At 39.9% G+C, this 24,205-nt stretch overlaps 2 protein-coding genes across 4 annotated transcripts in view; one reads left to right on the forward strand and one right to left on the reverse strand.

Annotated features, from left to right (window-relative positions):
• Positions 1-420: 420 nt before the first annotated feature.
• On the reverse strand, positions 421-10,731 carry DECR1 (2,4-dienoyl-CoA reductase 1). The gene is made up of 10 exons (XM_044423866.1): positions 10,514-10,731; positions 9,125-9,321; positions 8,701-8,758; positions 8,146-8,232; positions 6,355-6,502; positions 5,803-5,902; positions 5,010-5,082; positions 3,761-3,907; positions 3,119-3,181; positions 421-2,339 (listed from the first exon to the last, which is right to left on the reverse strand). Exons 1-10 carry the CDS (start codon positions 10,586-10,588, stop codon positions 2,280-2,282), a joined length of 1,008 nt encoding a protein of 335 aa, XP_044279801.1. The 5' UTR covers positions 10,589-10,731; the 3' UTR covers positions 421-2,279.
• Positions 10,732-11,496: 765 nt separating this feature from the next.
• Positions 11,497-24,205, forward strand: part of NBN (nibrin) — a 34,169-nt gene continuing 21,460 nt past the window's right edge. For 2 of the 3 annotated variants that reach the window (XM_044423863.1, XM_044423864.1), the window contains exons 1-7: positions 11,497-11,647; positions 14,046-14,179; positions 15,487-15,635; positions 16,548-16,707; positions 18,917-19,020; positions 20,742-20,859; positions 22,269-22,459. In XM_044423863.1, coding sequence (XP_044279798.1) covers positions 11,602-11,647; positions 14,046-14,179; positions 15,487-15,635; positions 16,548-16,707; positions 18,917-19,020; positions 20,742-20,859; positions 22,269-22,459 — 902 coding nt within the window. In that variant the 5' untranslated portion in view covers positions 11,497-11,601. The remainder of the gene's footprint in view (positions 11,648-14,045; positions 14,180-15,486; positions 15,636-16,547; positions 16,708-18,916; positions 19,021-20,741; positions 20,860-22,268; positions 22,460-24,205) is intronic. The other variant, XM_044423865.1, reaches the window with a different exon arrangement.

Raw genomic sequence — 24,205 nt, forward strand, 5'->3', positions numbered from 1 at the left:
CTAGGGATTAAGCTCTATTAACAAAGTAGAATTTATGCCTGAGTAAGCATGCACAAGTTTAGTTATGACAACCACTAAAACCTCCCCCTTGGTTTTTTCGTTTTTAAGACCACGCTGCCTGAACAGGCTATTACAGGTTGAGCTCTTACAATACTTAATTACAGCAGAAAGGAAGGGGGGCTCTTAATGAAGCTCACATGATCCACCCAATTATTCACAATGTTAGCCAAATCATGCCCTCCAAAACATTCTCAAAACAGTAGCTATTTGGGCAGGCCAACGGCTTCATACGGCCATTGGAACAGCTTCATGTATTTGTATTTAATATAACAGAAGGATCTGCCCATGGATATCTGCCCATATGCCATCTGCCCATAGCTGATAAACTATGTAAGACACCAGTAAAAGATTAGGCATACATTGATGTTTTTATGCGAAATTTATTTTGCATTTTAATCATTTGCTCTATTTTTAAAAGTTTATCATCATGATCTTATTAAATCATTAAAAGTTGACTGTTTAGCAAATGTAGGTTGACATTTATATTCATGTTGAACAAAACAATCAATCACGAGTAACTGAAATGTTACTCAGGAAGGAATCCATAATGACACGCCTAAATATAAGTGCCCCAATTTTCACAGTTGCTGTGTGGCTAGATATCAAATGGAGCAACCCAGTGCTGTGAATTTTGGAAATTAGGCCAATGCAGATCAATTATCATTTCATTTGACTATATTTTATGCTCACACATTAAAGTGCAGGGACACAAATCATAAATAGTGCTCAGCAGAGGGTTCCGACTCATTTCATAACAGCAGAAATCGCCACACCAAGAATAGACTCAATTCAGAGTGCAGCCTGGAAAAAAGCAATACCTTGCATCCCAGTGGAAACTCTGCTGGGGAAGCCAGGCTATCTAGTGGCAGGAGAGGGGATGGATTCCATGTCTGCCCCCTGCACAGACACCAAGCACAATACTTTTGGATTTCCTCATGTGAGCCAATATAGAACGTTCACCTAACTAGAAGAAAATAAATTGTGTACTCAAGGACACTGAAGGCGCAGGGATTAAACAGGCCTGGCAGTCCTGGTGTGCAGACTAGAAGCACAGTTTTGTCTGCGATCACCTTCACTGGACTGAAGTTCCTATTCTATCCCTTACAATTAGTGAGGGTCTGTGAGAAGCGAGCCTTCTCCTACTTGCATAGCTGCAGCCTTGGTCATGCTGCATTGGAAGGGCTGGAACCAGAAAAAGGTCCATTAAAGCAGCCATTAGCAACTGCAGTTCTCAGGGGCCAGTCCAGGCTCCAAATTGGTTTCAGTCCGGTACAAATTGCTCCCCACCTCCCAACACAGATGCTCCAGCAAAGGGACTTGCTGAGTGCTCTTTGGTAAGGTCACAAAGTACAGATGGCCTAACTTAATACCCCTTCTCAAAGTGGTCCTCTCTTACATCTAGTGAATGGGCCAGCACATTAAGGTGTTCCCTTTTGTTTCTGTCACAATTCACAATCTTCAATTCAAAGACATTTTCATCAAATTTTCAGTAGCCCAGAATCAAACCAGTTCCAACTCAGGACAGAATCTAGAATTAACTGCATTCATTTTGTTTCACCTATTAAGCTTTCATGTTGGTTTTAAGTTAGGGAAACTGAGTCACACAAATTGTTTAACACCTTCCATAACTAGACTGCTGAGAGACAGAGAGAGAGTGTTAGGGTGCCACCTAGTGGCCATTTTAAGAAAATGTGTAGATTGCAGTAGTGTTTCTCAAGTGAATTTTAGTTCTGCTTCTAAAGTCAAGTTATATTTCTTGGGCCACTCCCCATCCTAACACCCAGCCTGTGTTCTACAGAACAGCACAGCTTTCTGTATGATGCATCCATAGATCTGTGTATTGGGATGATACTTCTATGATAGAAATAGTAAAAGAAGAAAAAAGATTTGGCACCAGCCTGAAAAGCAGAAGCAAGGAAAAGTGAATTAGCTCTTTTCTGTATCTCTTCTCCTAAAGACAAAGCAGGATGGAGAAGCAGTGAGGATATGGAAGCTCAGCAGCAGAGCACATGCCTTGCCCACTATGAGCCCCATACTCAACTCAAACCAGAATTCAGGCACAACAGGAAGCCTCATTCTTAACATGAACTGCTAAACAAAATTACACTGTATTGTGCAACAAAAATTATAGATTAAACAAATAAACACATTAATAAAATTAACAAACAAATTTGTGTGTTTTAATAATGCTTTCGGTATTAAAAGTTGCTAAAAATGATTTATGAGCCTTTTATTTTCCTGATTGCTGCTTCTATCATATTCCATTGTTCACTGGTAACCTAGAACAGAAAAGAAAACATTTCAGTTAAGAGCATGACTTCAAGGTTTGTTGGTTAATTTTTTTTTAAATAATCTGGAAATATTATGGGTACAAACCAGCCAATGATAAACATTTAAAAGTCCATGGATAGCAGTAGGAGAGTTAACCATGTGCTTAAATGTTTCCCTGCAGAATCAGTAAGACTCAACAGCTCAACACTGCCCATAATTTAGACCAGGAGTCCTCAAACTTTTGAATAGCGGGCCAGTTCCGTCGCAGGCTGGTGAGGTGCCGTCGGGCACGCACAAGGCGGCATCGAGCACGTACAGCGGTGGCTCGTGTGCTCGGAGATCTCCCGGCGAGTCCAAATCCATCTCTGAGCAAGCAAGCCACGGCGCATGGGCAGTGAACAGCAGCGCGGGCCGGATGGATGGCCATGGCAGGCCGGATCTGTCCTGCGGGCCGTAGTTTGAGGACCCATGATTTAGACATTAGTGCTGATGCTTATGCTTCCAAAATGATAATGTAAAGCTTGCAGAAATTGAACATTTTGGGGTGGTGGGGAATCCTAAGGCTGGACAGGAGAAGGGGCAGGCTGGAAAGGATGAGACCAAACAGCCAATTGAGGACTGAGAATGCTAATTAGTCACTCAAAACTGTGAAGGGAAATAGAAACCTGGACAAGAGAGGAAGGGAAAGGAATATTTTGGAGGAGGCCATGGCTGAATAACTAGTACACTAAACAGGAACACTGTATATTGAAACATTTTGTTCTGAGTCCCACTTGTAAGTTATTACCTTACGTAGATCATTGAATTCTCCAGCCATAGACACATATTCACCCCCATCCAGTCTAATGACCTGCAGGTGTAACACATATTTATTATTACTCCAGCAACAAGATGACCAGTTTAATTCAAGATCAAGTTTTAGTTTGCTACAGCAGTGCAACAGGAATAGATTTAAAAATATTTAAGGCAGGAATATTGTTTTGTTGAACTGAACTAGATACCACCCCCCAAACCTTCCAGCAACTAGTATTTCAGGCTTCGGAGCATCCAGTGCCCTGCCAGCTGCTGCCAACCACACCCTGGCCTCTCCTCTTTCCTCCCATGATCCTTGAAGGCCACTCTGTGAGCATAGAAAGAAGCTGGTACTGTTCTTTCCATGGTGGTTGTGAGGGGGAAAGTGGGTGGGAATGGACTTAGGTGTCCCCACATTTCTTTGGCCTCAAAGGGGAGAATCCAGAGATTCTCAGGGATGCTCTGCAGGGATGATAAGACTGCTCTCCAATGAAATTGAAGAGTGATTCAAACCCACCTAATCCCATAGGCATTATGGACATTAAATTGCTTTAAAAGCACACAGTTGAATTGGGTTGTGAATCAGTTTTACAACAGTGAGGTTCATGCATCTCTAACCACTAGAAGCATAACTTACTGCTCCATTAACCCAGTTTGCATAATCACTACAGAGGTAGGTGGCAAGATTTGCAATCTCCTCTATAGTTCCCAGGCGGCCACAAGGAATTCTCTCGAGAATGATTTTCTCGAATGCACCTGTTGGGTCAATACGGCTGAAAGCTCCCTAAAGAAAAAATATTGAGAAAATGGTCACTATGATGCTCCACTGAAGTATTATATTTAATAGCCAAATAAACATAGCTAAATAGGCTGTATAATACCAAACAAGGAAATGTTAAGATATTTAGTAAAATAGAAAGTTTTCTGAAGTTTCCTGTCCTTCCCTCTTCTTTTTTTCTTTCTTTCCCATTTCTACATATTCATTGTTTTATAAAAATTAATTAGTAACAGTTAATGAACATTGATGCAACAGTAAGCAAACTTGGCAGTTTCAAAGTTGTGATTACCTTGGATGTGTGTGAGAATTCATATTTTTTATTTGTTCATGGAGTAAAATAAAACACAAACATGTAGAACAACTCAAACTAAAAATCACGTTTTCAATTCATCTGATTCTTTTTGCAGGTCAAATAAAACCAAAACTGGAATTCTTACTTAATTCCAGCATGTGAAACCAAAACTAAAACCATAATTAACTTGCTGTTTCATGGTCAGCAAACACCAGCTTCATTCCCTGAGCCAAGAAAAGTAGGAAATGTTTACTTAAGATATGACTTTTTCAATGCAGGGTGAAAAGACAACATGCAGTGGGGCAGCTGAAAATATCTGTCCTCTCATACAGTGGAACAGATACAATTTCTACAGGGATCCAAAGCATTTAATCAACAGCAGCTTTTAACAAAACTGGGAGTCAAGAACTGTAGCAGTCATTCCAACCATCCATTATTCTTTGGTTGTAAGGGCAGGGGTTTCTATAATCAGTAAACCAATCTCCTATTCTGCTCTCCTTCCTCCACATTATTTAGGATCCAGGGATGTGTTATTCCATTTTCCTAGTACATGGAATGGTTGTTCATTAGGGATTCCTTTGGTAAAATATAAATAGGTTTGCAGATTATAGCTAGTAAAGATAGCCTTCAGAATGTTGGTTTCTGTTATGGAGAAGATAAGTCAAATGCAGCTATACTTTAAGTGGAACAGAAGCTTGAAGTTAGATACTGAGCGTATGTGCTTTCAAGTTTCATTTAAATCAGTGACCTCTGTCTCCCAAGTGATTGCAAAGTCAGTCTGGTGTCCAAGTTAATTCTTAATGACTAAAAATGTACCTTTGTCTTTATTGGACCTGGCTGAATCACATTGAATCTCATGCCATATCTACCCCATTCAGCTGCAAGAGACCTAGAAATGCATGTAAAGATTTTGTAAGTATTCAGCTCATAATGATGGTAAATAATCCTTTAAAACAAAGATGTTAAAGCTTGCCTGCACCCACATGGCCATCTTTTCAGTGCCAGACTAAGATGTATCAGTTTTCCTAGGCTTCTGAAGTACTTTTAGTGTTCAAAATAAATTTAGTGGTATAAGGTTTTAACTCTGACAGTGAATTTTGTTTTTATATCCATATTATTTAATGCTCAGACTGTGTGCTTACTTTTATTGTGATTTTGTTGCACTACGTTTTCAGTTATTGTAAAATGCCTAGAGAAATCAGTGTTATTACATATTTAATAAATTCAAGAAATATAAGCATATGTACACACACACACTTTGGACTACTGCTTACTGGAGTACTCTGTAAAGTTTGGGATGGATTCCGAATAACATTTGGTGCTCTGAATCTTCCCCACACAGCCTCCTGTTTTCAAGTAATGTGGATACACTAAAACTTTAAAGAAATCCCACAACTTATAAAGTGAAGAATGGAACTGGACCAACAATAACAAAACCATAATGTATTATTGGGAAGGATGGGGTAAAAAAATGCCCTAAATAAATAAAGTATTTAAAGCTTGCCTTAAAAAAGCAGGGAAGGAACCAAATATTCCTCTTGGAGAGGGAATTACACAGATGTGACAGTAAGAATAATGTTTTAAACCAAAGGAGTGACAAAATACTCACTTGCACAGGGCTTCTACACCTGCTTTAGCAGAAGCACTTGGTGACACAAACCCAGATCCGCTTTCTGCATAGATTGTTGTAATGGCTAGAAATGCAGCTCCTGAAAAATTCAGAAAATAATTTCCACATAAAGCTTTTAATGTGTTGGAATGTAATATTTAGATTATATTTTGAAGTTAATTTAATTTCCCGCTAAACGAATATTTCAAATATGTTGTAGCTCTTGGGAAAACTTTTGATATATTTATACTATACATAAAATTGAGATGGATCATATATTTAGTCCTGTTTACTAAATATGAGAGATTTCATGTATTTATAATGAATAAAATGTGTTGGGGAATAAAAATGGGTCAAATAAGCATGCTAAATTAGATAAAATATTGAGAGTATTTTTTTGTAAATTGTTTACAAATCTGGGTTAAGCGATGAGTCCTACTCAATTCACAGCCAATGATGAAGTGATCCGTTCAAAGAGCAACACTCAGACAGCATTAGTTGTCCAAGCTGGTATTGAGCAAAACAGGCCAAGTTCCATCAATATGAACTTACCTTTTCGTGCTTTTATTAGCTCTTTCCCAATTCCCAGTGTTATATAGGCTGTGCCATTAAGAACAATATCAGTGATTGTCTTCCATGCATTTGCAGAAAGGCGTTCAGAGGGAGAGATAAAATTTCCAGCTGCATTATTGATTATAACCTGAAATGGAGAAAAGAAAACTTAGATCCATACTGGAATTGGTCATTTGCACATCTTTTCTTTTACGTTTAGAAAAGAAATAAATGAAAATAAAAAGTTAGCAAGGGATCTTGTACAGAAATTAAATATAATACTAAATGCAGTAAATAGCACAAAAATCGGTAACAATTATTATATCTACCAAATTTGTAACTACAATTTCAACATAATATTTACTTAAAATTATTCTTAATTAAGAGTAATAATTATTACATAAATTTTGCTTTGACATGGGTATCAAATAAAAATTCCCTGTACAACATATCCACAAACCTGGCACTAATTAAGAATTGATTTTTTTCTCTCTTTTCCCAGGTAAAACAATAACATGGTCCTCAGCACATTTAAGATAGACGTTGACAGTTTCAGATTCCAGCAGATGTTTAGGGGAAAAGGAACATTATCTCAAGCAATGATGGCAAAAAAACAAGAATAGAAGCAATGAAGAGAAAAAGGAAGTGTGCAATCAACCAGGTAAAAAAAAAATATTTGTTTTTAAAAGCTTGTATATATTGTGCACCCATTTCAGTATGTGATTGTCTAATTTAAAAGTCAAGTCATGTTATAACACACACAAAACCAGGCAGTGCAAGTTAATTATATGTGCAGTGCAGGTCACTTTCAGTACACTTCTACACTATCCTCCTCTAAAATTTAATGAAGATTTAACTACTGTAACTACTGCCTGTAACTACTGAACCATAAGAGAATGGATGAACTCTCTATATAAAGAAAATGTAATACAGAGTTCCTAACCAGCACTCATGTTTTTTTTTTAATAACCTAAATTAAACAACTGTGAACTACGAAACGGGACACGCAACAACATGTGGCAGTACGGCGTGCTCCTATTCAAAGTTCCAGCCTACCAGTAACAACCTCCCAGCCACCCACAACAGGTGGTCCTCAATCGATGCCAACTGAGCATGTTCAGTCCTCATCGAGCCGCTTGGGTTCCTAGTGGGTTCTTAAAATGTTTTCATACTTCTGTGAATTGTTGGATTCCCCAAAGCCCACTGGTACCTTTGTCTAGTAAATAGATGCTATTTCGGCTTCATATGAAATGGCAGATAATTGAATTTGCTATCATTATAACGTAAGAAGAGCCATGCCAAATCCAACCAAAGGCCCTTCTAATTTACTATTCTGCTTCCAAAACGGCCAACCAAAGCCTACAGAGAGCCCATAAAAAGGACATGAAAGCAATGCTGTGCTATAATCACTGCGAAAGAGTTGTTATTGGCCTGGTTTGCATATAATGCGACCCCACAGTTTATTTTACTAATAGTTTGTTGTCTGCCATAGATGATGGAACAAACTGTGGTTTGTTTTCTCAAGCCCCTCTTCTCCTTTGTAGCGCTGCAGTACTGACATGTAGAGTCGCTGGTTGTTGTGCTTTTTTTACAAATGCCAAAACTACTCATGGTTCTGGTCTGGTTTTTATAGGTATTACCATTGATATGGATATGCAAATGAATATTACTTTGAAATATAATACAACATTGTTTTCAATTGATGAGTTTTCTTGTGTTAAAGACTGTTTCTCTTTGTACACAGTACAGGATATTTTCAGTAAAGATTAATGAAACCTTCAAAGTACTTACACTAGGATGTCCAGCCAAATTGATTAATTGAGAAATAGCATTGCTAACAGATTCTGGATCTCTCACATCACACTGAATTGCATGAACCTGGATAATAAAGTATCATCAGTATCACAACTACCAGAAGCAGCAAAAAAGAAAGTAAGTACAACTTAATATGAGCTGTTCTATATATGCATAAGTGGTTTAAACTGCTGTGCTGGTTGATCGGAAAGTCACCGGTTCAAATCTGCACAACGGAGTGAGTTCCCGTCCCAGCCCCTGCCAACCTTGCAGTTCGAAAGCATGCAAGTAGATAAAAAGGTACCACTTCGGTGGGCAGGTAACAGCATTCCGTGCACTTCGGTGTTTAGTCATGCCGGCTACATGACCACAGAGACTGTCTGCGGACAAACGCTGGCTCCTTTGGCCAGGAAATGGAGATGAGCACTGCCCGCTAGAGTCAGGCATGACTGGACTTCATGTCAAGGGGAAACCTTTACCTTTATATATGCATAAAATTCTTACATTCAAAAATCATGTTTATGAAAACTGATTACAATTGTTAAATAATACCTTATTTCCTGTTTTAGAAGAAATTTCTTCTGCAGTTTCTTTTAATACATCAAGTTTCCTACAAAAAATCATACATTATATCTGAGTTTCCATTAACTGCTTATATCACCCACACTAAATTTAATGTAAACGATTAGAAAAAAATATGTAAGCAAAAACCCAAAACCCTTACCCACTGCAATATACTTTGTACAACATGATTACAGACTGTTTAATTGATTTTTCAAATAGTTCAGTCTACATAGTTCCTAAATGACAATTCACAACCATTGATGACTGAACTCTGACTTCTTGATTGAGTGTGCGATTGTATAATAAATCTGAATTACTGACTGACTGCGTGTACACATATGAAAGGCTACTGAAAGTTGTAGCTTTAACTTGAAAAGCCCATATTGTATAAAATGTAAATGGATGTATTTACCGACTTGCTATTACACACTCTGCTCCCAAATGAGAAAGAGCACTTGTCATTCCTTTTCCAAGGCCAGTACCACCACCTGTGATAAAGGCCACTTTCCCGTGGAAAGCATCAGGTGGCAACATCAATTTCTGAAGAGGTGGAAATGCAGCGGCTTGAGATGTGTCACCTTGATGCATTTGTGTTCCATTGCTAAAGAGCTGAAAAGAGAAAAGGAAATATTATATTGTATTCTTTGCTGGTAATATAACCTAAAGATAATTGCTGTGGTCTAATTACAAGAAACCCTACAGGGTTTATCATAGCAATATTAAGTTTACAAATCCACCTGTATAACACTTTCCAATGTTTGAAGTGCTTCATATGATGAATGCTTAAGATGGATCAGTGTTGTTATTCTCCATATTGCAGATGGGGAACTGAGGCTGAGAAAGTGGTTCATCAAAGGACATCTGGAGAGTTCATGGAAGAGGTAACAATTGAATCAGGGACTTCCTGACTTGCAGTTCAGTCTTATAACCACTACAATCTCCACTGTGCTTGTGCCTCCAGAGATTTTGGACTTCAAAACAGTGTCAGGAATAGTCAGGTATACTTAAAATTATAGCAGAAAATATATGGAAAGCACCAGGTTTGATCATGCTGTGCTATACTATATCAATTCTCAATGTACAAATGCCAACTTTTCAATAATCATTTTTGTGTATCAGCAAATAAGACTTGCCACATTAAAAATCTACAACACTTTGGAAAGGCAAATTTTAAAGAGGATTGTCATTTCTAAACTCTGGGTTCAAGATTTACATTCAAGCAGCCTAATCATAGGCATATCTGTTCAGCAGTAAATCCTAATTATAACATAAGCTTCAAACTAATTACTTTGGGTCACGAGTCTCTAACCGAGCATAATGGCCTGGTGGTAAATAAACTGTTCAAAGAATGTGACCTTCAGCATTGACACCAATAGTCACTCAAACAAATACAGGCTATTGCAAAAGATGGCAATGATGAATGGGAAACTTATGCTTAACACTGCTTCCAAAGAGCTGTTGATGCTTCCATAAAGCATCTGTACTGTCCTGGAATTTTAGACTTTTAACACATGTGAACAGCCAACATTAGCCTTCTCCCTATGACTCATCTCATGCTGCTTTGAAAATACCATATGATGCACCTTCCAATTTTGCAGGAAGGGGCTTTTTGTTCACTATATGTGCTGCCTGAGTCGATCCCGTCACGTAAATAAGCGCATGGGAAGGCGGAGAACTGTGACGGGAAAAGGACAACCCTCGGCTGCCGGGACGTTTCTGAAGTGACGATCTACAACACCCCCGGCAGGAAGCCAAGTCACCTCCTCCATTTGCTGTTCCAGAACGAGCCGGGAGCGCTTACCCTCACAGCCGTAGGAAGCACCCGGGGAACTACCCGACCCCATAACTCGCTTCTCAAAGCCAAAACCACCGCCATCTTCCGATCTGACTCTTGCAAACGGGATTGACTGGTGCAGGCCGAAGAATCGCAGAGGGGCGAAACCCACGAGACTCTCACGCGCTGGCCGCGCCCTCCGTGGCAGCCGGCAGGCAGGCAGGCAGGCCGCGCCCCGACCGGCGGCTGGAGGGCTCACGCCCCTTTCCTGGAACTCAAGAAGTTGCAGTCCTGAGAGTGGCGGAACGTGCTCGCCTCAGCTGGGCGGCGGAACGGAAAGAAAGCCCGGAACGGCTCACGATCGGAAGTCATGAATTTCGGATATGTGCAATGCAAACTCTTAACAACAGGAGTTGGGTTCTGACATGATATGAACAATAATGGAAACGAACGCAAAGGAGCCATACGTTTGAGAGTGTTCCTTTAAAAACACTCAGTGGAGATACAGTGGAGCTTGCACGCTGAATTAAGAAATTATGCATTAGAATAGACTTACACATTAATGCAGTCTTAGACACGTCTAGTCAGAAGTTAACCCCAATGACTTCAATGGGAGTTATTCCTAAGTGAGTGTACATTTTTTAAGGCTGTAATCCTGAATTCACGCACGATTTTGGAAATGTTAGTCATAGACTTACTGTGTTTAGACTGAGACACAGGGCAGGTTGCCTTTTCAAGAGATTTCCCCCCACCCGGAGGGGCGGAGAAAAAAGCCGAATTTTGCTTATTCATATTATAAGATGGCCTTCACCAGCTTATCTTTGTTCTTTCAAGACTTTTCTATCGCTGTCCCTATTTTTAAAGCCACTCATACCCACAATATTAGGTGTCTTAAGGGATTTCCCCTTCGCTATCCACAGGTGGTGCTGTTTTCTCCGTCTGGGCTCTTGCGGCCCGTCGTCGTGATCCGGATATCTATGGCCTCGACGAGCGCCGATTCTAGCAGCGCGCATGCGTATCGCGATGGGCGGGGCGGGGAAGTCCTGTGTTAGTGTCGGTAGCTGATTGAAGGGGAAGCGCGAAGCGACGGCGGTCTCCGCTCCCTCCGACTCAGGATGTGGAAACTGGTTCCTGCGGGCGACCCCGGGCCAGGTGAGGAAGGTAGGAGCGCGTATATACTTTGCGTCTGGACTGACTCCAGATTCCCGTATATCTACTCTGGGCTGACTCCGATTTCACCTCTGATTGCTCTTCTGCTTTTTCGCGTCGGTTAACTCAGCCTGGAGTAATTCAGTAGGATGGACCAGTTGAGAAAATGGCAATAGCGGTTAGTTATCTTTGAGGAAGCGGCGAAATCTCAAATGCCTTTTTATGTCCGCCGATTGGGTTCATACATGACATGCGCCCTTTTTCGTTACTGTTGACTGGGGGCTGTGTGTGTACATTCGGTATACGTGTGCTGTATTCACTATATATGTGTGTTTTTCACAGTGGAGCAACACAGCTGTGATGCGAAAGGATGCCACAGCCTCTGGTGCATGACTTAGTTTTTCTCATCGTGTCGTCTCAGGCTGATGAAAGATCATGTAGCTGAATACTTTTCCATACCGGCAGTATGTGTACGTAGAAAAGAGCATGCCCATGTGGAAAGCGTTAGTCTTGGCTTACAGAGTAGCTTTCATGTGCCAGGCTATGGGGTTTTGTTTTTATAGGAGAACATCCAAGATTGTGAACCCATCTGTAATCCAAAAGGGATACAGCTCAGTGAAACGTTTTTATCTCTGAATAAAGAGTTTGTACTTGGGATGTTGCCATTCTGAATGGAATTTGAAGGAATGTGCCATCCTGTGTACACTTAATTGGGATCAGTAGGTTAACTGAAACCTGTGGGATGTCATTCTCAATAAATGGATTTGAGCTTAATAAGAACCCCACAAGAATAGGGATGATTCTCACTGGGCTACAGTAAAAAGAAAGGACATGTTTCAAGGCACTGTTCTTGATCTACAAAGATTTACAAAGCTAGGGATGGAGATACTTGGCAAAGTACCCCTTCTAGTTCCTCTTTTGATGGAGATTTTGCTGAATCACAACACAGCGAAAATCTTCTCAGTGGTACTCCCTGCCCCGATTTTGGAACATTCACCCTAGTGAAGCCCACCTGGCACTGAGGGAGGTTGGAGACAGGTGGGAAATGGGAAACATTGCTTGAGAAACATCTTGTTCACCTTTCTTCCCTTGCAGCGTTAATGGTCACTCCCTAAAATAAATGACTTCATTTACAGGTTCTTTTGAGGCAGTTTGTCCTTAAATTATATGCCCCTAGGGTAAGTAAAATTTAGACAGCTGTGTTAATCTGTTACACAGTCTTGTTTCAACTTAAATATTAATATTTTATAATGGTCTGAAGTTAATCCAAATCTTGATAATTTGAATGTTTATGCAATTTAACTTTTAAGATCTCTCTGTAATAATGACTCAGTGGGATGGAGATCCTTTGATGTTTTATGAATTGTAGATTTTCTACATGAAAGTTGCTTTTGAGTAAGCAACTAGATGAAAACAGTGCATTGGTGGTCATATTTGACATTTATACATATGGTGTTCTGATTTATTTATACCATACTTTTTTTTTCTTTTGCAAGGCACCCATGGTAGCATTTTCTTCCTCTCCAATTTATTCTTACACATCAGCCCTATAAGATAGGTTAGGCAGAGAATCACTGATAGGCCCAAAGTCACCTAGTGAGCTACATGGCCAAGAGGGGACTAGAACCTCAATCTCCTAAGCCCAAGTCCAATACTCTTGCCACTATCATACTGGCTTTCACTTGCTGCATGTACAGCTGGTGTCCACACACTGAGGTATTGCAGATAGTTACCTATAGGTATAGAGAACAGCCCTACCTATCTTGCCAAATAGGTATAGAGAACAGCCCTCCTCAACCTGGTGTTCTCCATATAAATTGGACTGCAATTCCTAACATCCCTAGCAGCATGGCCAATGGTAACGCTGTTCAGGAATAGTAGGAGTTGAGGTACAGCACATCTGGGGGATACCAGATTGGGGAAGGCAGATACGGAACATTGTGAAGTCATTGGATGTGATGAGTCTTTAAGCTTCACATGGCCTAAACAGATGTGGGCTTTGTGTAAGCAATTCTTAAATGTACAAAGAAGGTAGTGGCTGTGCTTAGATGATCATATCACCATGTCCTCATATTACTTAGATATGAACAACTCTTCTGAACCCCCATGCAGCCCATTTTGATTTTCCTTTTGAACAAGGAGTGAAGAAAGGGCATTTCAACAGCAATCTGGAAGTGAGAGCCATATCCATATAGCTAGTTAAATACCTGTGACAAACCATATTTTTATAAATTCCATGAACAGGTAAGATGTCAGATTCTAGTTCACAGACCACCTCTTTTATTCAATTGTCCTTAAACATGTAAATGTTTAGACTAAGTTTTACCACTCTTTCTTCTAAGTATGGAGGGTTGTTCTTTTTCATTACTTGTTTTAGTGGATTTAAAAGTAATATATTTTTAAATTTCAGGACAGATATACTGGCTTTTAGTTGGTGTGGAGTATGATGTTGGACGCAAGAACTGTGCGATTTTAATTCAAGATGATCAATCAATCAGCCGAAAGCATGCAATTATTTCTGTTAAACATCCACAAGCATACCTTGTAAGTACTGTGCATTATGAATTAATAGGGAAAAACTCTTCCGTGAACCCTAACCATATACAGCAGTTACAGAATATATCATATCAATCAAAATACAATGCCTGATAAAAACCATAAACTCAATAAACCTCACTAATAGATTTGCAAACTATTTTAATATAGTTTTAAAACAATTCACCAATACTGCACAATGACCTCAATCAAACAACCTGACAATTCACCTTAATTCACTTAACGTGTTGTATATATTGTAGCTTCCCATGCTATGCAAATCTGGTGAGAGTTGATGGTTGGCATGGTAAACAAAACTGCAACTCAGCTTAGGGTTCTGGATGCTTTATTAGTCATATCAATAGCTCACCATCTCTGTGTTCACATGACAGAACAAGCCATAGATTTCAAATGCAAAATTGCACCCTGCATATATCACAAATAACCCATGTAATAACCCATGGTCCCTTGTAGTGATGTGTAAACAGGCCAAGTGCTACAGTTGCATTTGGCCTTGGAACCATTTGTTTTTTCTGCTAAATGCAGTTTGTTATGACTGAAGCAGAACAAAATGTGACTAGATCTAACTACAGTTTGTCCAGCTCCAGTCTATGGTTTACAGTTCATTCTTGTTTAGATGAACCATCAGTAAAGCCACCGTTAGGTGGTTAGTTGAAAAGCAGATTCCTCTGATCTCCTCCTCCTGCTAGAGGAGCAGAAATATTGTAGGACATGCCAAAGTATGTAAAATGAAATTATGGTTTAGCTTTATGTTTGAACTAGGCCTAATTTAACAGGATTTTATACTAAATGTGTTTTCAGTAAGTATATAGCAAGTGAATAAGGTACTTATCAGAGTTAATGTTAGAAACAATAGAGGCAAGGTATTGTTTCAAGTTTCTGACAGTAAAAACTCACAAAAGTGATGAATATACCATAGCATAACTCTTTAAATGTATGCTTCTGATGTGAACATGAAGCATGTCAACTTTAGGATCATTTGCAAGAAAAAGCAAAATTATTTTAAATTCTGTGAAACTAAATCCTGATTCACTCTAATGACTACTGCAGAATCATGGTCTGCTGCTACACCATTCTGTACTGTTCAAGTAAGTTAAAATGCTATGTATAGTTACTGGCGGGGGCAGGGGTTACCAAGATGTTCGAAAGAGTAGCCTTTTAAATACTAAGGAAAACATGTTGAGCATGCAGAGTTATAGTGCTTTCAATGTTTCACTGAAGATATATTTTTATTTTTACTAATAGTATGGCTAGATGCTTTTGATATCTGAAATACTGTGTTTTCAATTATTAAGAGTCAACCCACTTCATTTTCTGAAGTAACATTAAAAGACACCTCCAAATATGGTACCTTTGTCAATGAAGAAAAACTACCAAATGGAACTGCCACAATATTGAAATCAGGTGACAGGATCACTTTTGGAGTCTTTGGCAGCAAGTACAGGTATGATCAGATTTTGCTCAAGGAAAACTCTGAGCTTGGTTCATAGTTTGAAAACTATAGAATGTTTCCAAGGAAGAATTAAAAATGGAAAATGTAATTTTTAATTGTAAATCTGACAAAAGCTTTGAAATCCCTTGAATTGGTATATTTTTGTACTGCTTGACTGATTAAGCTTTGGAATATCTGTCTAGGAAAACTAAATATTTAATCTTTCCTCCAGCTCCTCCCCGCCCCCCTTTGTTTGCTTACCCATTGACAGTGTTATAAGCCATGTGGATTTGGCTTTATCTTTGACTCCTCTCTTTCTCTAGTTCCCTATATGCAGTGTGTAATCAATTGGTGTTGCTTTGCTTTTTGCAATATTTTAAAAAATGCAACTTTCTCTCTTCCCTTAGAAAGATCTCTGCTCCATTCCCTGCTCATCTGTCATCCACCTCACTGCCATCTTTTCCCCTACTTCTATTGTATTACTTTGGTCCCCTCACATCTCTGCAGCAGTAGGGTGCCAAAATCATTAATTTCCCTTGTGACCCTGGTCATTTGATACATCATCCTTGGATTCCTGTAGCTTCCTATCAACTTGCAGTTTCAGCACAAAGCCTTGCCCTTACTTTCACAACTTTCCATAGTCCTACACTTCCATATCTCTCCTTCATAGCCGAGTGCAGAACTTGGGTCTCGCAAATCCCACTCAGGGACTCTAACTGCTAGATTACATTGTCTCCCTGAGCCAAAAACATGCAACGGAGGCAAACACAGTTTTTGGAAGGTTAATCCTGCCTTCTCTCACCTGTGTAGAATATTGGAATATAAGGTCCTTGGGGAAGGCATCTGGCCTTGTGTTCTCCGTAAAGTGTGATGAACACTGCTGGTGCTTTATAAATAATACAGTTTATGTTTTCCACTACCCAGAGTTGAATATGACCCTTTGGTTGTATGCTCTTCATGCTTAACTGCTTCACAGAAAAGTCTTTTAAATAAAAATATTCTGCAACTGGGAGGCCATGTAGTGAATGAGTGGAAAGAAGAATGTACTCACCTTGCTATGGCTTCAGTCAAAGTTACTGTGAAGGTAAGTTTTGTGTGGGAGTGCACATATGCGAGCCTAACATGGCTTCTTTTGAATGCTTTGTTTCAATAACATTCTCTTTCTTAGTAAATGTAACAATATTACTCTGTTTCTTCAACTCACTTTAATATTTCATTTAAAAGCAGAGGTTTTCTGGCAGCAGGTCCTGTAGTATTGTAACATTTTTTGCAGAGGCATCAGGTTTAGGTATTGTATAAAGAAACTAACTTACAGTGCAATCTCACTCCAATTTACTGGAAAGTGTTCCTCTGTGTTCAGTGCAGCTTATTTCTATGTGTGGGCATAGAATTGGAGCCTTAGATAGCCAGTGAAATAGCTGTCTCAAGTAGGTGTGGAGTGGAATAAGGAACAAAGAAAGGAAGAAAGACTACTATTTTTAGCATACTAGTAGCTGCCATGTACATGTGTTTTAGGGTGCGATTCAGTCTAGATGCTTGTAACCCTCTGAACTTGGAGGATTGCAGGCATTCTGCACAGGGTGGAAGGAGCATAGAAGCAAGCGACACCCCCATACTCCTTCCACCGTAGTTAACTGATGGCCATTTTGGCTATCTAAATGTTGCACTTCAGAGTGTGAGAGAAGACTGGATTACCACCAAGAAACTTTGTCTCATGGCAGCACCTGTTTCCTCCCCTTCCATTGTTATGCCAGGTAATCTTGAGGAGCAGCACACCTCAAAAGGAGGTGCTTGCCTGCCAGATTGCCTCAAGAGATCTGGGATCTTTTGCTGGTTCTGCCAGAGATAGTAAGCTTTGGTTTTCATTTACACAAACACACAGCACTTTCAAAGGAAAGGAAAGTTTATTCAGCAGAAAATATAGCGTGAGCACAAGTTTTTAACCTGATGCTGTCTAGACAGGAAATATTCCTCTTGCATCCCAATCTTTTCCTGTATTTCTAAAGAGACAACTTCCTGTGTAACAGAGAGTAAGCTGACGGCGGGGGCAGAGTGGAGAGAATGAGAAAAGGAGTCCATTACCAGTCCTGCAGGTTAAAATCTCTACAGTAGTCCCATGTGTGGGCAAGAAGGGAGCAAGTTCTGTCTTCAGAGCTGGCCTCCACTTGTGTTGGGTCAAGAGTTCCCCCACCCCCATGTTCAGAATGTGCCTCATTTTTGTTCTAAGTCCCGATCTTTATACTATTCCTTTCTATGTGTGGCTATCTGAAAGATGAGTTTCCCAAACTAATGCTAATTGTTGGAAGGGTGCTTAATTGCTCATTGATGACCTTAACTCTTGTTCCTCTGTGGTACCTGACCAAGCATGTCTACTTTCTATGAGTCTTTGGCTGTGTTGGCTGATGATGAAGTAATTCCCAGGTATCTCAGGACAATGGGTCATCCTCCTTGCAGAGTTGTTCCCTCCAAGACAAAAGTCCAGCATTCATTTTTATCTCACCCTGGCTAGTCCAAGATACTAAGTCCTTCTTCCTGAATTTAAGCTTATCCAAAATGGTTCATGGTCTGAAAAGCCAGTTCTGGCATTGGAACATATTGTTATGGTGCTAGTATTGGCATATGCTTGTTAGTATTGAGTCCCCTTGGAACTCTGGCTCAACCCCATGTCGGAGGTTAAGCACCAGTACGGCTCTTTCTGGGCTGCCTGTGAGCACGAGGCTCTCTGAGCTCAAAAAGTCAAAATGATCTTCTGACCCCACAGCTGGATCTGCCAAAATTCCTATGGCCACCCAGACAGCATCTAGCCGCTACAAGACTGTTACTTTGACAGAAGGATAATTGAGGCAAAACCTGGATATTCTATCCAAGAGCATTGCAAACATTTGGATTTTAAGGAGACTATTGATAGTAAGTGCAGTTTCAAGAATCAGAGGAAAGGTCAGATTGTATTGGCTAGGAATCTGGGGAGAAATGTTATAAGGCACAGGAATAAAGGAGCTGCATGATTCAAAAGCTGAGGGATTTGTGGGTATCAGAGGCAAATTTATTATATTGGACTACTTCTAAGAAATAATGAAGCAGTGAGAATAGTATCCATGGATGATGGTAGTGAATATCCATATAAATATTCATATTTTTATATTCCAGTGCCTTCACTGACATATCCACTGTTTAACAGAATACCATCAACCTGTGGAAAGGGGAGTGTTAGGGACATAAAAAAATGCAGAGGTAGAACACTGTGTTAGTACTGCTTTGTAAATTGTGTGAGTAATTTTCTGCTTTATTTCTAGACAATATGTGCATTGATTTGTGGTCGACCAATTGTGAAGCCAGAGTATTTTGCTGAATTAATCCAGGCAATTCAGGCAAAGGAGCAGTTACAAGGGCCTGAAAGGTAATAGCTATAAGTTTAAAAATCTCTAGGGCAAATGCCAGACTAGGGAAAAAGACACTCTTGCTCACTGTCCCCCTCACCCCATTGAAGTGGTATCTGCAACAGGTTTTCATTACAGGGCTTCTATGAGCGTGGCATTATTAATGGGCTCTTAGTTTTTATGGATAGGATATATACAAACATTTAAAAACAAGAACCTGCACTATGAGTTTTAGATAGAACCAAATGTAACCAGTAGAGCACTTGAAAAAGTGGAGTGGTATTATTTTGGTTGTAGTGGCCTTTCCCTTTTGCATAGTAGGTGGATTTGCTAAGGTGGCCTAGGTGCTTGTGGAACTCAACAGATTAATGAATGCTCTTGGAGTTTCCAGTTGGCATGGCTGGCATGATGATTTTTGGCTGATCAGCAAGGACTTCAGACTTCCAGTTGTTCAACAAGTTCAACAAGCAAGAAGTTAAATGTTTTCCCTAACCTCTTGACTAGATTGTGGATAAAACAGGAGTGGATTTTCTGTGAAGGGAATTGTGCGCTTGATTAAATTCCAGGGCTGAGCATGCACTCAGTTGCAGTCCTGTTCTTATTCTTAACATAGCTTCCAATTGATAGTTTGCACCTGGCATGGCTCTTGAAGGTTCTAGTAGCAAATAGAACACATCCTGTATAAGCCATTCATGCCATTCTAAAACAGAGAGACTTATATGACATTTGATCTAGAATTAAAGCTAAAATTTATATTGTCTCTAGAAAGGGCTTGGTATTTGAACTGAACTGCTCCTACACTTCTAATTTTTATTTGTTCATCTCAGTTGTTTCTTAAACCAATTAACTGTTTTTAGTAAATACGTTGTGCGCAGTGGGTATATCATGTGAAACACAACTTTGGTTTTTTGTCCTTGGTAATATATAGCTCATACTGTAAATATAGTAGTTGTCTTTGCACTCATGTAAGAAGGAAGCTGTGTACAAAAATATAGGGAACACTATGCAGGTTCAGTAATGCCTAGATCAGTGATTGCGAACCTTTTAGAGACTAAGTGCCCAAACTGCAACCCAAAACTCACTTATTTATCGCAAAGTGCCAACACTACAATAAAACAAGAAAACTGAGGTCCTAGTTTAGAAAAACACCTCACAGTCAGTCCAAGCAAATACATATATGTCCTTGGCAGCACACTGACCGGCCATGCGAAAGCTCAGACGAGTCGCAGCTGATGAGATGCAGCTCGTGACATCATCGCCTGGTGCCATTTCACCTTTCCGAGCATGCACATGGCCCCTATGTGCGCTGTTATCTGATGCTCGGCTGCTAGTGCGATGCTGGGACGACTTGGCTTGCGTGCCGACAGAGAAAGCTCTGCGTGCCTGCTGTGGCACATGTGCCATAGGTTCGCCACCACTGGCCTAGACTGTAGCTCATGATTTCCATTGGGATAGGGAGGAAAAGCAGCATTTTATTGCTAAGCCCATGTGCAGAGGCACATGACCTAAGATTTTACAGTATAACCATATCAAACTAGATATTGGTTACAGAGTAAAAGATACGCACATAGGGTAAGTTTGAGGAGTAAGGGGTAAAAGTACCTTCCTTCTTGGCATTCAGTTGTAATGTACTCATAAAAATCATTTCATGCCATTCATTAATTTTATTTTTAAAATGAAAGCTAGTTTACTGTACTTTAAAATGCAAGTTACATTTTTATTGCTGTTTCATCTTTTGCAGGTTTTATCCTCCAATTGATGAACCAAGTATTAAGAGTGAGAAATTAGATCTTAATGTTTGTCCTGGAAGAAAAACTATCTTCAGAGAGAAAACATTTTTGTTTCTGACAGCTAAGCAGGTAATTTGCTCTGTGTCAAAAAGAATTCTAATGTATATTCATTTACAGAAGTTAAACCACAGATTAATTGTATTTATTCACCTGTTTCATCTGATATATGCATGTAGAAGCTCCGTGTGAAAAATGAGAAATAGGCCCGTGCTGCTGGCTTGGCTTCTTAGTGTCCCTCAATGACTACATGGGTGCTGTTCACACACAGGGAACCCTGTTTAAATGGAGGACCTGCATGGGCTATCCACTCATGTGGGAGTGCCCTGTTCTCAATGTGCAGATGTTGAGGTAGTGGAGCCAGGAAGGCCAGGAAGTGATGTGTGTACCAGTAATGTGTCCCTGCTGCCTGTTGTTCAGGTGGAGCCCATACATCTGTTTAATAAGGAAAGTGGGCTGTACATAAGAAAATGAATTTCTGTGTCCTTTTAAAGGTAGATAATTAATCTGATGTTTTGACTAATAACTGCACACATGCAGCATTTCTAATCCAGGTTCTTGAACCCAGCAGAATTTTGAACTTGAGCCAATTTTGTACTTTTAGTTTATTTAGAGTGATCTGTTGAGCTACATTCATATAAGCAAAGGCAATTTGGCATAGAGATGTTAGAAATAAGTAGAAAACAGGCTGAAAGACCATTGTCTCAGCGGCTTGTTCTCATGCCTTGGTGTGTAGTGAAATCAGAAATGGACTTCTTCCCATATCTTCCTGTTCCCATTGCTAAGTGTACAAAATAGTGCTCTGCAGAATGCCTCTGACTTACCTATCTAGATAAAGAGGTCCAAAGTTGCAGGTTTTATCTTTTTAGGGTGCAAAACTTTGGAAGTTAGATACTGTCTAGATAGGCATAGGATAGATTGGAGTCCCAGCTCTGACCTTCAAATGTGTCCTGAGGTCAGAGCTGGGAGTCCGACCGCAAAGTACCCTCCCATTTTCCTTACAGCTGACACCAGTTCTTTTCATGCTGTTGTGCAACTTTGGAGCTGGCACAGTGGGAGATACTTGAGGAGGTGGGCAGAATTGAGGTTCTAGCACTCATGAGCAGGTTCGAAGGACATACTATTACTTTTGCTGTTCTGAAGGAGTGTGGATACAATGCTTCCCTCCGTAGTCCTTCCATCCTGAGTTAGATGCTCATCATTCTCAGGGTTTAGAGAGTTATGGCAACTTCATTGGATTGCTCCTTAACTTATCTTTATAGAAATATAATGGGATAAACTAGAAGAAAACATTGAAATACTAATCTTTGTAATTGTCATTTTTGAACTTGAGTAACCCTTACATTACTTGCCCCTGTTTTACATTCTGAAATTATATTATATTATAATTTATACTATAATATAATATAGAATATTATAGAAAGAAGTTATACTAATATAAGTTATGTTGTTTAAACTGTGGGTTTTGTATTCAATTTTAGTATGCAAAACTGAGTCCAGCAATTAAACTTGGAGGAGGAGAAGCAAAGCTGATAACAGAGGAAGCAAAGGATGTTGCTTCTTTGATAGCAGCTGATGTGTGTGTTGTTGAAGTAGGAGCCACAAACTCTCAACCAGCAGTTTCTGAGTTGGAGATGAAGTTGATTGCTACAACCACAGCTGCCTTGCAAAGGTGCAGTAGGATTGCCTATGACTAAAATATGAATGCTGAAGTCTTAGTAACTGGATACTCTTCTAGATTGCTTTTTTGAACAAGGAGCTACAAATAATTAAGGATGCTGTAATACAAATGGGGGACTGCAGGTGGCACAGTGGTTTAAATCGCTGTGCTGCTGGGCTGGTTGATCGAAAGGTCACCAGTTCGAATCTGCACAATGGGGTGAGTTCCCGTTGCTCCGTCCCAGCTCCTGCCAACCTTGCAGTTTGAAAGCATGCAAAAGCAAGTAGATAAAAAGGTACCACTTCAGTGGGCAGGTAACAGTGTTCCGTGCACTGTGGTGTTTAGTCATGCCGGCCACATGACCATGGAGACGGTCTGCGGACAAACGCTGGCTCCCTCGGCTAGGAAACGGAGATGAGCACCGCCCCCTAGAGTCAGGCATGACTGGACTTTAATGTCAAGGGGAAACCTTCACCTTTAATACAAATGGGGGCAGAAATATTGTGTATTTCTAGTCAATTAGATTTAATTCAACAAGTAATTTTCTCTGAGGTAGTATAAGATTTTTTCATTGCATGAAACTATGTGAACTGGTGAATTTCTAAAAAGGTGTGCTCTGGTTTAATAGGACTTCTGTGAAATTCTCGTGGATCAACCTTTTGTGGTCAAATATACCCTGACAGTGCGGGGTGGGGGGGAATGTAAAATTGAAGTCTTCCACAGCTCCACATTCCAGAGTTTGATGAGATTTAACTTGTCATATGGTGTTCTACTGAACCCCATTTTTAAATCTAGTGAAAAGTGTATGTGTTTTCACTCATACATTTGGGATCAATTGTATCCTATTGGCTCCACAACCTGCAGAGGAGCCAACTGTTGGTTTGGGGCTAAAAGGACCCACTCATCATTGTTCATGTGCAGCAGCCCATTGGTTTTTAAAGGGTTGATGTGAGCATCCTGAAAAAATACATTTCTAATAGACCTAGATCTAGAAGAGTTTTAACTGTTGGTTACGCCTAGGAACCTAACCAGCTTACCTGGGATGTCAGAAGGCAGCCTCAGAACTCGTAGGGCCCTGGCCCCGCTGACCTCAGTGGAAGGCAACATATCATCAATATAGGTGACACAATGACCGAAAATCACTTACAACAATATCCTTTGTGTAACCGTTTTGCTCACTTCATGAAATTATAAAATGTAGAGATTGTGCATAGGTTGCTTGCCATAGTTGTAAATAGGAAAGTAAGTCAGAACTCATGATTATTTCATTGTGATACTTAGCTGACTACAGTATGAGTGATGTACATTTATAGTGCAATATGAATTGAGCTTTAGAAAATGGTGGGATCTCTCTCTCTCTCTCTTGCACATTCATGTGCACCCCCCCCCACACACACACTTCCAGTGATCCCTCTTTGCAATGTCATTACTGAAAACTTTAAAATAAAGCAAATGATGGCATGTTAATACTGTCTCTCAGGCGTTTTATCTTGGGAAACAAATTTAACTGACCCAACCAGATTAGAACAGTAAAAAGCTTGTTCAATTTAGGGTTCAAAGTTTGGGAATGGTGCCTTAACATCACAGATGGGTGCAGTTTGATATTCTGGAAGCTGCGCTTCCAGGGCAGGAAATAGCACAGCTTCATAGTATTGTGCTTCGCTAGCATATTTCTTCAGACTGGCCTATGCTGCAAGCACATTAAGGCTGCACTTCAGAAGGACTTGTGCCTGCACATGTGCATTTCCCTTCAAGCTG

Source organism: Varanus komodoensis, unplaced genomic scaffold (genome assembly GCF_004798865.1).
Source record: "Varanus komodoensis strain SLA01 unplaced genomic scaffold, ASM479886v1 scaffold14_1, whole genome shotgun sequence".
Taxonomy (NCBI): Eukaryota; Metazoa; Chordata; class Lepidosauria; order Squamata; family Varanidae; genus Varanus; species Varanus komodoensis.